The sequence below is a fragment of the Hemitrygon akajei genome, chromosome 2 (genome assembly GCF_048418815.1).
Source record: "Hemitrygon akajei chromosome 2, sHemAka1.3, whole genome shotgun sequence".
In the NCBI taxonomy this organism is placed as follows: Eukaryota; Metazoa; Chordata; class Chondrichthyes; order Myliobatiformes; family Dasyatidae; genus Hemitrygon; species Hemitrygon akajei.
In genome coordinates, this window is record NC_133125.1 from 6567161 (window position 1) to 6579473 (window position 12313).

At 41.3% G+C, this 12313-nt stretch overlaps 1 protein-coding gene across 1 annotated transcript in view; it reads right to left on the reverse strand.

The window, feature by feature from the left end:
• Window positions 1-12313, reverse strand: part of adgrv1 (adhesion G protein-coupled receptor V1) — a 528099-nt gene that overhangs the window by 201064 nt on the left and 314722 nt on the right. Inside the window, exons 68-72 of the mRNA XM_073066702.1 lie at window positions 11364-11603; window positions 10117-10266; window positions 5586-6053; window positions 3543-3686; window positions 1027-1198 (exon numbers count right to left, since the gene is read on the reverse strand). Of these exons, the coding sequence (XP_072922803.1) occupies window positions 1027-1198; window positions 3543-3686; window positions 5586-6053; window positions 10117-10266; window positions 11364-11603 (1174 nt within the window). The remainder of the gene's footprint in view (window positions 1-1026; window positions 1199-3542; window positions 3687-5585; window positions 6054-10116; window positions 10267-11363; window positions 11604-12313) is intronic.

The following is a 12313-nucleotide window of genomic DNA, read 5'->3' on the forward strand; positions in this document are numbered from 1 at the left end:
GGACATAACAAGTTCCTTCACCAGAGATGCTACCCTTCCTTGGACATCCCATTACAGGTATACACATGCCTTTGTACATTATTAATGTACAAGGAAGTTTAATATTTATGTATAAAGCCCAACTTGTTTCGATCCAGCAAAGTGCATCTATAGATACCAAACTACCAGTGTAATCTTTCGCATGGATCTTGTTCTTAAAATAGCAATAGGTAGGTTTCCTGGAATAATGCATTTAAAGTGAAGAACACTGTCCATTCTGCAAAAAGGACAAAATCACAGATAGCGTACTGATCTCCTAGGTCACTGCAAGATAAATGATGGCACTGTTGAAACACAGCAATATGCCACGGACAACTTATAATTGTGTTTCTTGTATTTACTATGAATGTCCACAAGAAAATGAATCTCAGGGTTGTATATACAGTAATGTGAAAAAATCTTAGGCACATAAATATAGCTAGGGTGCCAGTGACTTTTGTACGGTACGTAGTAATTTTATGCATTGCACTGTACTACTGTTGCAAAAAAAAACAAATTTCATGACATGTGAGTCATGATAAACCTGATTCTGACATGGGTCTTTATTGTGGACTGAGAGTGGGAAGAGGGCAGGAAGAGGGAAATCATGTTTGGGAAAAGGGCAAGCGAGACGAGAGAGTGGGAAGCACCAGAGGGATGTTCTGTAATGATCAATAAACCAATTATTTGGAATCAAATGACCTTGCCTGGTGTCTCAGGGCTGGGTGTGTCTGGACCTGGCACTCCTTCTCTACCACCTGTTCCTCACCCCTCCTGTGGTGCTCCACCCTCACCATTCCCAACATCCTTTTCTTCTGCCAGATCTATAAACTTGCTCTCCGCTCCACGTTGACAAATACAGTACTGTGCAGAAGTCTTAGGCACCCTTAGGCACCATATATACACCTAAGACTTTTTTGTGCAGTACTGTATTTAGATTGATAATAAATTTACTTGAACTTTGAACTACAGAACTAAGTTTTGTAAACTGTGACTAATTGCACTTACCAAAAGCCGGTTTGACGGAGCCAGGTATGAATCCAGCAGGGACCGTGCCTTCAGGATAGCCACCTCTCCATTCTACCACAATGAACCCATACACACCATCCCGTGATATCACAGCCCAACAGCTGCCAGCGGAAACATCTGAGACTCGAAGTACCGAAGATTCAAAGCCAACCTAAAATCAGTAATTGCTGTAGCATTAGGCAGTGGTACAAATATCACAATAGTCAAAATACAGTTATTAATAACCTGAATGAGTCGGTCAAAACTGGAATGAAACCCAGAAAATAGATGGAAACACTCAGATGGTCACTCAGCATCTATGCCAGGGGTATCAAACTCATTTTAGGTCACGGGCCGGATTGAGCAAAATGCAGCTTCATGCGGGCCAGATCAGTTGGACGCGTGCGAACGCAGCTTTCGTTGCCTCCGTTTTTTCAGCCTGCTCTCATGTGTCTCAGTCTCTGCTATAACTACAAAGTGTTTCACTTTACAAATTCTGTTTCTTATGAAGAAGACTGCCGAGCAAGACTGCCGAATAGACTCTAAAAACCCTGAAAACCTGGTACCTGAATAAACTCAGCATTAGCCATATCATACGCCATAGGCGCTTCGATTACTGGGGCCAGCTTTAATAGTAATTAGATATTATCTCGCGGGCCAAAGATAATTCCACCGCGGGCCGGATTTGGCCCGCGGGCCTTGAGTTTGACATATATGATCTATGAAAAATGGGCTAAGCAGTTATTGCGACCCACGACAGCTCGGGGAGTCAGAGTTCAGAGTTCAGTTCTGGCATCATCTGTAAGAAAGCTTGTAAATTCTTCCCATGAGTATGTGGGTTTCCTCTGAGTGTTCCGGGGTATTTTGTGCTGCATTGGATCCAGACTGAAAATTATTCCATTCTTCTTTACACTTGTGTACAGGAAATCACATTAAAAAATTTTATATCTTGAATTTATGGTAAGAAGAGAGTTATACAGGGGATCTGAGGAGTAAGTTTTTTTTAACAGAGTGTGGGTGACATCTGGAATTCAATGCTAGAGAAGATAAGGAGACAGATACAATTACTGTATTTCAGAGTCATTAGACTGTATTAGCGAGTCATTTAAAACAGAGATGGATGCGAGTAAAATGAATTTGATGGGCAAACCGATCAGCATGAGTATGATGGGCCAAAGGGCTCATTTCTGTGCTGTACACCAGGTGCTGCCTGGCACTTGTCGCATATCCAGTGCCCCATTTTAATTTGCAAAAAGCAAGCAATCATGATTGTGTGGCTCGGCACAGCTCAAACGCCATTTAAGAATTTGCTGACGATACAACTATTGTTGGCAGAATTTCAGATGGTGACGAGATGGCATACAGGAGTGAGGTATATCAGCTAGGTGAGTGGTGTCTCAATCGCAACCTTGCACTCAACGTCAGTAAGACCAAACAACTGATTGTGGACTTGAAAAGGGGGAAGATGAGGGAAACCACACCAGTCCTCAAGGAGGAATCAGAAGTGGAAAGAGTGAGCAATTTCAAGTTCCTAGGTGTCAATATCTTTGAGGATCTAACCTGGATCCAACATACTAATTGCAGCTACAAAGAAGACATGACAGTGGCCATATTTCATGAGGAGTTTGAGGAGATTTGGTATGTCATCAAAGGCATTTGCAAATTTCTACAGATGTGCCATGGACAGCAGTTGAACTGGCTGCATCACTATCTGGAATGGGCAGGGTGATGGAGGGGCATTACTGCACAGGATCAAAAATAAACCGCAGAGTGTTGTAAACTTACTCAGCTCCATCATGGGCTCTAGCCTCCATAGTATCCAAGACAACTTCAAGGAGCGAAGCCTCAGAAAAACGCATCTATCATTAAGGACCCCCCATCACCCAGGTCATGCCTTGTTCTCATTGTTACCATCAGGGAAGAGGTACAGGAGCCTGAAGACTCACACTCAATGATTCAAGAACAGCTTCTCCCCCTCTGCCATCTGATTTCTAAATGGACGTTGAACCCATGAACAAACACAAGGAGATCTGCGGATGCTGGAAATTCAAACAACACACAAAATGCTGGTGGAACACATCAGGCCAGGAAGCATCTATAGGGAGAAGCACTGTTGACGTTTTGGGCCGAGACCCTTCGTCAGGACCCATGAAACAATGAACACTACTTTGTTATTTCTATTTTTTGCACGACTTATTTAATATAACTGTTTAATGTATACACATATATACTTACTGTAATTCACATTTTTTTACTATTATTATGCATTGCATTGGCCTGCTGCTGCAAAGTCAACAAATTTCAAGACATATTCAGATTCAGATTCAGTTTATTGTCATTTAGAAACCACAAGACATATGCTGGTGATATTAAACCTGATTCTGATTGTATTCATTACAATTTGCTACTTGTATTCAAAAGTAAAAGTTTCAGAAAGTATCATATTGGTACATGTTAGAGCCCAAGCATTAGACAATGGTATAGTTACAGTATGTCTTTATTGAAAGAAAAATTACCTCTGAATTGGCTGCTTCTTCCGACACAAAAACCTTGGCCGAGTCTATCCCAATTAACAGCTTGGGAGGAATAGAAGTATTTCCCCTCAAAAGACTCACGTTTAGCAATTTCACTGAAATGTCAGAATCCTTTCTAATGAAAGTCTACAAAAAGAAGTCAAAATGCAAAAGCGGTATTAGTCAGTAATCACTTTCAACCTTCAAACAAAATTGCCACATCATGGTGATCCTAGATGAAAATCACAGTGGAGAAGCATCTCATCTTGTGATTAGAAGTCTGAATTTTCTGGTCCGAACTATTGCATCCATTGTTCATATTACAGGATGAACTTTCAGACAGAACCATCAAAGTTTCCCACCAGATTAAATGATTTTCATTCTATAATAAATAATAATTATACAAGGTATCAGCCATGATGGAATGGCAGAGTAGACTCGAAGGGCTGAATGGCCTAATTCTGCTCCTATGCCTTATGGTTTTATGGTGATTCTGATTCTGAGAACTACCAGTGCTTAAACCCACTTAGATTCCAGATATTCTGTTTATTCTCTTTAATAAAACGCTTAGTACTGATTGTTCAGTTTGCCTCCAGCTTAGGTATGACTACCAAGAATCAACATGATCAAAGGTCAACTTTATTTGTCATATACATTTACATGCATCAGGAATTTGATGTGGCTGTTGCTCTGGGCATGACATGCAACAAAAAAAAAAATGGCACTCAACAATTATAAAGGATAAAGAATTATACCAAAAACAGAATTAGAGGTTAAAGTACAGACATGGAATAAAATGTACGTAATTAGATAAACATGGGCGCCACAGTACCGTTGTGGTTAGCGTGATGCTATTACAGCTCGGGCTGTCAGAGTTCAGAGTACAATTCCAAGGTCAAGTGTAAGGGGTCTGTACGCCCTCCCCATGGAATGTGTGGATTTTCTCCTGGTGCTCTGGTTTCCTCCCACAGTCCAAAGATGTACTGGTTAGTAGGTTAATTGGTCATTGTAAATTGTCCTGTGATTAGGCCAGGGTTAAACCTGGGTATCATGCTTGAAGGGCCTATTCTATATATCTCAATCAATTGTACATACCAGCACGTATTTACAATGTAAACAGCTTTATAAACAGTGTGTACAGTGTAACGTAGTGACTGGGATAATAGATGGGGGGGGGGGGGTGAGGGATAATTAGAAAGTTTGGTCAGATTAACTGCCAGGGGAAGAAGCTTTTATGATGGTATGGTTTTTGTTTTAACAGCCCTATAGTGTTTTCCAAAAGGAAGCTTTAGAAAAGTACAGTTTTCTGGGGGGGGGGGGGGGGTTAGAGTCCATAATACCTTTCCTGCCTGCTTCTTTGCCTTGGAGAGGCTGCTGATTTGTGTCACTTCCCTCCCCTCGGAGAGGCCGCTGTTTCATGAAACTGCCCTCAGAGAGGCCACTTGTCTGAGTCACTGCCCTTTGAGGGGCTGCTGGGTATTGATGCTCTTGGAAATGTTATTGAAATTCTAGGATTTCTGGAATGGACTGGAGTTCACATCAGCCTCTTTCAATTCTGTTGTGTTCTTGTGCTCTCGCCCATTCTTTCTTGTTGCCGATTGGCGGGCTGGGTCTCTGGGGTTTGATTTTCCTGTTGCTGTTTTTCCATGTGAGAGATCTATTAGTTTTTGTGCAAGGGAGGGGTTTCCAGTTTGTGAGTTTTTGTTTCTTTATCTTTTCATGTGGGGGGGGGGTGTATTAAAACTAGAGGCTATTGATGTCTTTCTTTCAACTACTTCCATGGCTTTCTGAATTTCATGGCTATCTGGAGAAGACAAATCTCAGAGTTTATTCTGCATACATACTGCACTTCGATAATAAAATGAACCTTTGAACCTTTTACATAGACAAGTCCTGCAGTGATGGTTGACTGCAGCCAATGAACTTCCTGCTGATCTGACAGTTTTCATGTATTGTGAGAGGATGCAACACCAAGCCAGACAGTGAAGATGCTCTGACTATTAAATCATTAGATCAAGGATGTTGTCATTAAGCCATTGTACCCACCTGACCTGAGATTGGCACTTTAGTAACAGCAAAGCTAGCACCATCTCTGACCACCACAGTTCCCAACAATCCGTCCGGTGGAAATTCTCGCCCATGGAACAAGAGCTCGTATTCTACACTCACATCTTCAAAGGTCCCACCGTGTCTTGTGATGTTTATCTGAAAGTAGCGATTCAAATCATTTCCAACAATTACAGCTTGCCAATCCGGGTAAACAGCAAACAAGCCATAGGGGTCGTCGTTCGCTGGTACCATAAATCTTGTTTGGTCCTTGTCTTCATTTATGTCTGCACCTCCTTCCACAGAAGTCAGTCTAATGATATAAATTTCATCTACTTCTGGAACATCATCAGCTAACAGCTGAACAGTTATCTCTGTATTTTGTTGCAGTTCTAGGATAGTAACCGAACCACTGATTGTTAAAAAGTCTCCTGTCATATCAGCATCACTCCACAGCTGCCAGTTTACCTGAAATTCAGATACAAGATAATTAAGAACAAAATCACTGAGCTTTTCTTTAAGCAACAGACACAAAATGCTGGAGGAACTCAGCAGGCCAGGCAGCATCTGTGCAACAGAGTATAGTCAACGTTTCAGGCCAAGACCCTTCAGCAGGAGCCTTTCTTTAACACATGCTTAAAATAAATACTGCTTTGAAGAACAAATAAAGCTCTTGAAATATTCAAAGAAATGCTCCCTCTATTTTTTTTTCATCAGGGCTATAAAGGTGGGAAGAAGTCAGAATAAGAAGGTGGGGGGAGGTGAAGGAATACAAGATAGAAGGTGATGGGGAGACCAGGTTGGGCTGTGGGAGGGAGGATGAAGTAAGAAGCTGGGAGGTAATAGGTGGAAAAAGGGCTAATGAAGCAGGAATCTGAGAGGAGAGGAGAGTAGACCAAGGGAGAAAGGGAAGGAAGAGGGGATGGGGAGGTGATGAGAAGAGAAATGGTAAGAGGGAAGACAGAATAAGGAGTGGATAGAGAGAGAAGGGGTGCATGGTAAAATTACAAGTATTTCTGATTACAAACAAGAGAAAATCTGCAAATACTGGAAATCCAAGCTACACATACAAAATGCTGGAGGAACTCAGGAGGCCAGGCAGCATCTACGATAAAGAGTAAACAGTCAATGTTTCAGCCTGAAACTTCAACTGTTTACACTTTTCCATAGATCCAGCCTGGCCTGCTGAGGTCCTTCAGCATTTTGTGAGAGTTGTAAGGATTTCTGGTTGTTCACCATTAATTCTGTGGCTCAAACATATCATCCAAAGGAACATAATCTTAAAATTAATACTTCACTGGTCCTGCCAAGAAGCACATCTTCACACAAAGGATAATAAAAATCTGAAACTTTTCCTCAAAAAAATTCAATATACCATCTTAGTCTCTAGTGTTTGCTTGGTGCTGCCCTCCAGTGGTTGCTCAGTGGAAGAACATGGTGGGCCAGGACAACTTACAATTCTACAGTCATGACAGTTAGGGACTTGGGCTATATATTTCATTTTTTTGTGACTATATGTTTTTCTGAAATGGTAACCAGATGTGCTTTGCTATGTGCAGTATGCTGTTGGTAATGTATTGTGTACCTTGACCCCGAAGGATTGCTGTTTGGCCATATTCATGTATGGTTGAATGATAATTAAGCTTGAACTTGAAACCATTTGCCAATTATCCTGGGCAGAACACTGAATTGTGCATGCTTATCTTCAATGTAAGTAGCTAATATCCCTGCACTATTGATCACACTATTACAAGTAAGGGGAAATAAAAGATGAGCAGTGATTCAGAATATTTGCACTTCACCCCAAACCTCTGTTAGCTTTCAGTTGTTGCTCTTTCGGACTGGTCAAAGTAAAGAAGAGAATGATTACAATTTATATTGTAGTGTAGACATTGATAGGCCGCGTAGGAACAAACGGAAACATCTCACGGAATTGATGTTTGAAATAATGGTCGTGTTATTAAAAACTGGTCCTCACCAGGAGGCCAGTCAGAGCTGATCTATCTGAGCATGGATTTGGTAGAGGCTTTACATTCTCAGTTGATGCGATTGCCAGTAAAACTATGTTTCTAAAACAAAATGGTGGCTACAGGAAGACTTAATTAAATAACAGACTAGGTCCCGATGACAGGGTAAAGTGATTATCCACAGGTCTAACAGTAAATCCAGTTTTCGAATTCAACAAGGAGTGCACACTGTAATTAATGAACCTTCTGAATCCTGGACGTCATCACTGTTACATCCATTGTCTCTAATTCCAGGCTTTGTCTCTGTTTCCCTGCCACCACATCAGAACAATCCACATCCTTATTTACTCCTTACTAGCCCTCACTACTCTTTCCCCAACAACATGCATGCTATAATTCTCCTATTCATTGATAAAGGTCATGCACGCATGTACATAATATAACAATCCTATCCCCTAGATAATATCAATTATCAATACAACCCACCTTGAAAAATAAGAGAAAACAACGTTCAACATTAGTTTTTGTATATACACTGTATTTAATTTTATTATTGGCAAAATTGAGCTCTGAACTCCATAATATAGTTTAACAATGTGCATGCTTTAGCAGATTCACGGAGTATTGTTACTAACTTCATTCAGAATTATTTCACTCTTTTATTTTGCTTCAGATTAGTGCATGATCCATGGATTTTTGGTGATGTTACAGTTAACTGGATTATAGCTCTGAATGAATTCACAGCAGTGATCGTGACTGTTTACCTGCATGACAGTCACCGGCCACCGTTCCGGAGTAAGGAATGTGCAGAACTAAATGTAAAGGCTTGAGCAGTGCAAGAGATCATCAATAAATCACATGTGTAGGTTCACTTGTATCACCTGGGATATATTTCTGACTGTTGCCATCAGGTAGAAGGTATAGGGGCCTTGGGACTCACACCACCAGGTCCAAGAACACCTATTACTCCTCAACCATCAGGCTCTTTATCAAAAGAGGAAAACTAGGAGGCGGAGTGGTTAATATGGCGCTAAACGGCGACTCCTTTGCTTACATCTTCGGAAGCAGCTCTATTTCCATCTTTAATATCTTTACTTTTCCTTTCAAGGTTCTTTTGAAAGCCCTGACATGGAGTTACACGCTGTCTTCGGATCTTTGCGGGAACGGGACACGTTCTTGGTGCTTCAGGACTGGCTATTGTGCGGCATGCCGAGGGCTCAGCCTGAGAGTCCAGGGCTCTGGAGACGGGCGGATTGAGGGTCGATGTCACAGCAGGAGACCCCTGTGTCTTTGGGGAAGTCAGAAAATCTACTGCCATGTACCCGAAGACCCGTGATCTTTGCGATCTTCAGGCACAGAGCTCGAAAAAAGCGACGTAATGGACTTTTAACATTGTAAACCAGTGAGTTGTTGTTATGTCTCCCCACTCGCTGGGAAAACCGAGACATCTCCTTCTCTCTTACTAGGGGGAGAGAGAACTTGTGGTATGCCGAATGCCGGGTCAAACGCGAAGTCTTTGGGGTAACTGCAAGCTGTGTCTTTGCTTTTGCTTTGATCACGCTGAGTGCTCGGAGGTGGGTGCCGATGCTTTTTTTGCCGGTGGGGGGAGGGGGGATCGTTGCTCACTACCGCTCACATGCGGGAGGGAGGGGAGCTGGGGGAGACTTTGGGGATCTGACGTTTAACTCTCGTTCACTCTTTGGGGCACTTCTCTGTTTTCATGGATCTTTGCGAAGAAAAAGCATTTCAGGATGTATATTGTATACATTTCTCTGACATTAAATTGGACCTTTGAACTAGATTCATTCAATTTCTACTTGTTATTTCATGCTCTCGTTATTTACTGCTATTTATTTATATTTGCATTTGCACAGTTTGTTGTTAATTGATCCTGTTTACAGTTACTGTTCTACAGATTTGATGAGCATGCCCACATGTAAAAGAATCTCACTGTTGTACATGGTGACATGCACGTACAGTGATAATAAATTTTACTTTGAACTTTTGAACTCCACTGTCATATTGCTTCCACCTCTGCATGGCCAAGTTCAAAGTCTGAAGTAGATTTATCATCAAAGTATGTGTATGTCACTATATACAAGCCTGAGACAGTAGCAATGAGAGGAGAGCATAGTCTATGTGGTGGGTCCTTGATGATGGATGCTACTTCCTTGTAGCAATGCTCCTTGTAGATGTGCTCAATGGTGGGGAGGACTTTTCCTGTGATGCAGTGGGCTGTATCTACTACTTTTTGCATTCTTGGAAATTGTTTCTTCCATATCAGGCCATGATACAACCAGTTAGGATACTTGGCATTAAATATATATAAAGATTTAATATAGAAATTTTAATTTTAATAGAAAGTTTAGTATAGAAATTTCATCTACATGTAGAAGCTTGTCAAAGTATTAAATGATGTGCCGAATCTGTGCAAACTTTTAAGGAAGTAGAGGCACTGCTATGCCTTTCTTGTAATGGGACTTATGTGCTGGAACACATTTCTATGGTTTGCAAAATAGTTTCTATATTTTATGAAAAATCTCGAGCAAATGAAAAGATATTACCTTTACATCTCCCATTGTTCCTTTAATTCTTGTAATAAAGAATGAAATATTCAACAGTTCTTCTTGATTAGATGGTTCCAAGTAAGTCTTCATATATAAAGAATCCTCAATAAATTGGACTATTCCATTGGGATTTCCAAACTTCTGTACCTAAAGGATTATAAAAAGCACAAGTTCCACAGGCAGGAACAATGCAGACAGAAACACATGACATTTAGCTAGGAAGGGCTCGGAGGATTTGTCTCACTTTCAGTGGAGATCATATGCTGCACATAATTGGTTCAGTTTCTGTCGGTAAGGCAGATCAACACACACAAACTGCTGAAGGGACTCAGCAGGTCAGGCAGTATCTATGGAAAGGAATAAACAGTCAAGGCTTTGGGCTGAGATCCTTCATCAGGACTGGGAAGGAAGGGGGAAGAAGGCGGTAGAGGGAAGGGTGACAAGCAGGAAAGTGATAGGTGAAGCCAGGTGAGTGGGGAAGGTGGGGTGAAGTGACAGGTGGAAAAGGCAAAGGACTGAAAAAGAAGAAATCTGAAAGGAGAGGAGAGTGGACCATCGGAGAAAGGGAAGGAGGAGAGACACTGAGGGAAGTGACAGGCAAGTGAGGAGAAGAGAAAAGGTAAGAGGGGAACTAGAATAGGGAAGGGGAGGTGGAAATAACTAGCAGAAAGAGAAATTAATGTTCATGCCATCAGGTTGTGGGCTACCCGGAGGGTATATGAGATGTTGCTCCTTCAACTTGAGAGGTGCCTCATTGTTGCAGAAGAGGAGGCTGTGCATTGCAAGACAGATACAAGTGTCTGATTGACAGTTGAAAAGCCTAAGTCACACTGTCAATAGTGTCTGACTCCATTTCCCAATTTCTGAAATAACTTGAAGTAATTGTAATTGTGTTAAAATGTTCTAAATTACTTTTTGCTGCATTCTCCTACTCAAACCACCCATCTGGCAACTACAATCATTCCACGGTCAAAGTCACTTAGATCACATTTCTCCTCATTCTGCTGTCTGGTCTGAACAACAACTGAACTTCTAGAACATGCCTGCATGCTTTTATGCATTGAGTTGCTGCCATATGATCGGTTAATTAGATATTTGCATTAATGAGCAGGTGCTCCTAATAAAGTAGCCATTGTATCAAATGCCAACTCAAAGGAATAATCAAAGGATTTCACAGTTCAAAGTACAGCATCACAAATAATGGAATGTTGAAATAATAGTACTACATTGCCAAAGTCACTTACTGTCAGCAGCACTGTCCCCGCATTTCGGTCGATTTCGGCATCACCAATGTCCAGGGTAAGTTGGATGATGAAGGTCTCCTGAAGCTCGATTTCTCCATGTGGTAGGATGTTCAGTTCAATGATTCGGTTCCCAATCTCTCCATCTCTGAAATAGAACGTTCCATTCACAGGATCACCTATGTCTGTGTTGGATGCTGGTAAGATCGTTTCTGAGTTGGGACCCAAAATGTTCCATTTTATCTAAGAAAAAAAATTATCCACTCTTTACAGGGTTGCAGAAGCGAGCAGGCAGAGAGCAGCTTTGCAGAAAATCCTTCAGATATTCCAAATTCTGACAAGCCGGCACTCGGTGGAGTTCAACAGAATGGGGGGGGAGGGGGTGGAATCATTGAATATTGAAAAGCTTAGATCAAGTGGATGTGGAGAAAAAGTTTGGGAATTCTAGAACCCAATGGCAGAGCCTTAAAATACAAGGGCATTCCTTTAGAATGAAGATAAGGAGGAATTTCTTTAGTCAGAAAGTGGTGAATCTGTGGAATTCTTTGCCACTGATAGCAGTGGAGGCAAACCACTGGGTATATTTAAAGTGCAGGCTGATAGGTTGTTGATTAGTCAGGGCATCAAATGTTACAGACAGAAAGCAGGAGAATGGAGTTGAGAAGGATAATAGATCAGCCAAAATGGAATGGTGAATTAGGCTCGAGAGGGCATATGACCTAATTCTGTTCCTATGCCTTATAGAGACCAGCAGCTAACATTTTGATATTTTTGGAAGCATAATATTCCAAAAATTAATTTCAACAACCAAAACAACAGTAACATGAAAATATGAAATACCCGTTCATGAGCGAGGCCCTTTGCCAGACGCATGAAGAAGTGAAATTAATGTTTTGCACAGAATCTTTTGGATCATTTTGGTAGGTCAAATATGATGGCAGAATATAGTATTA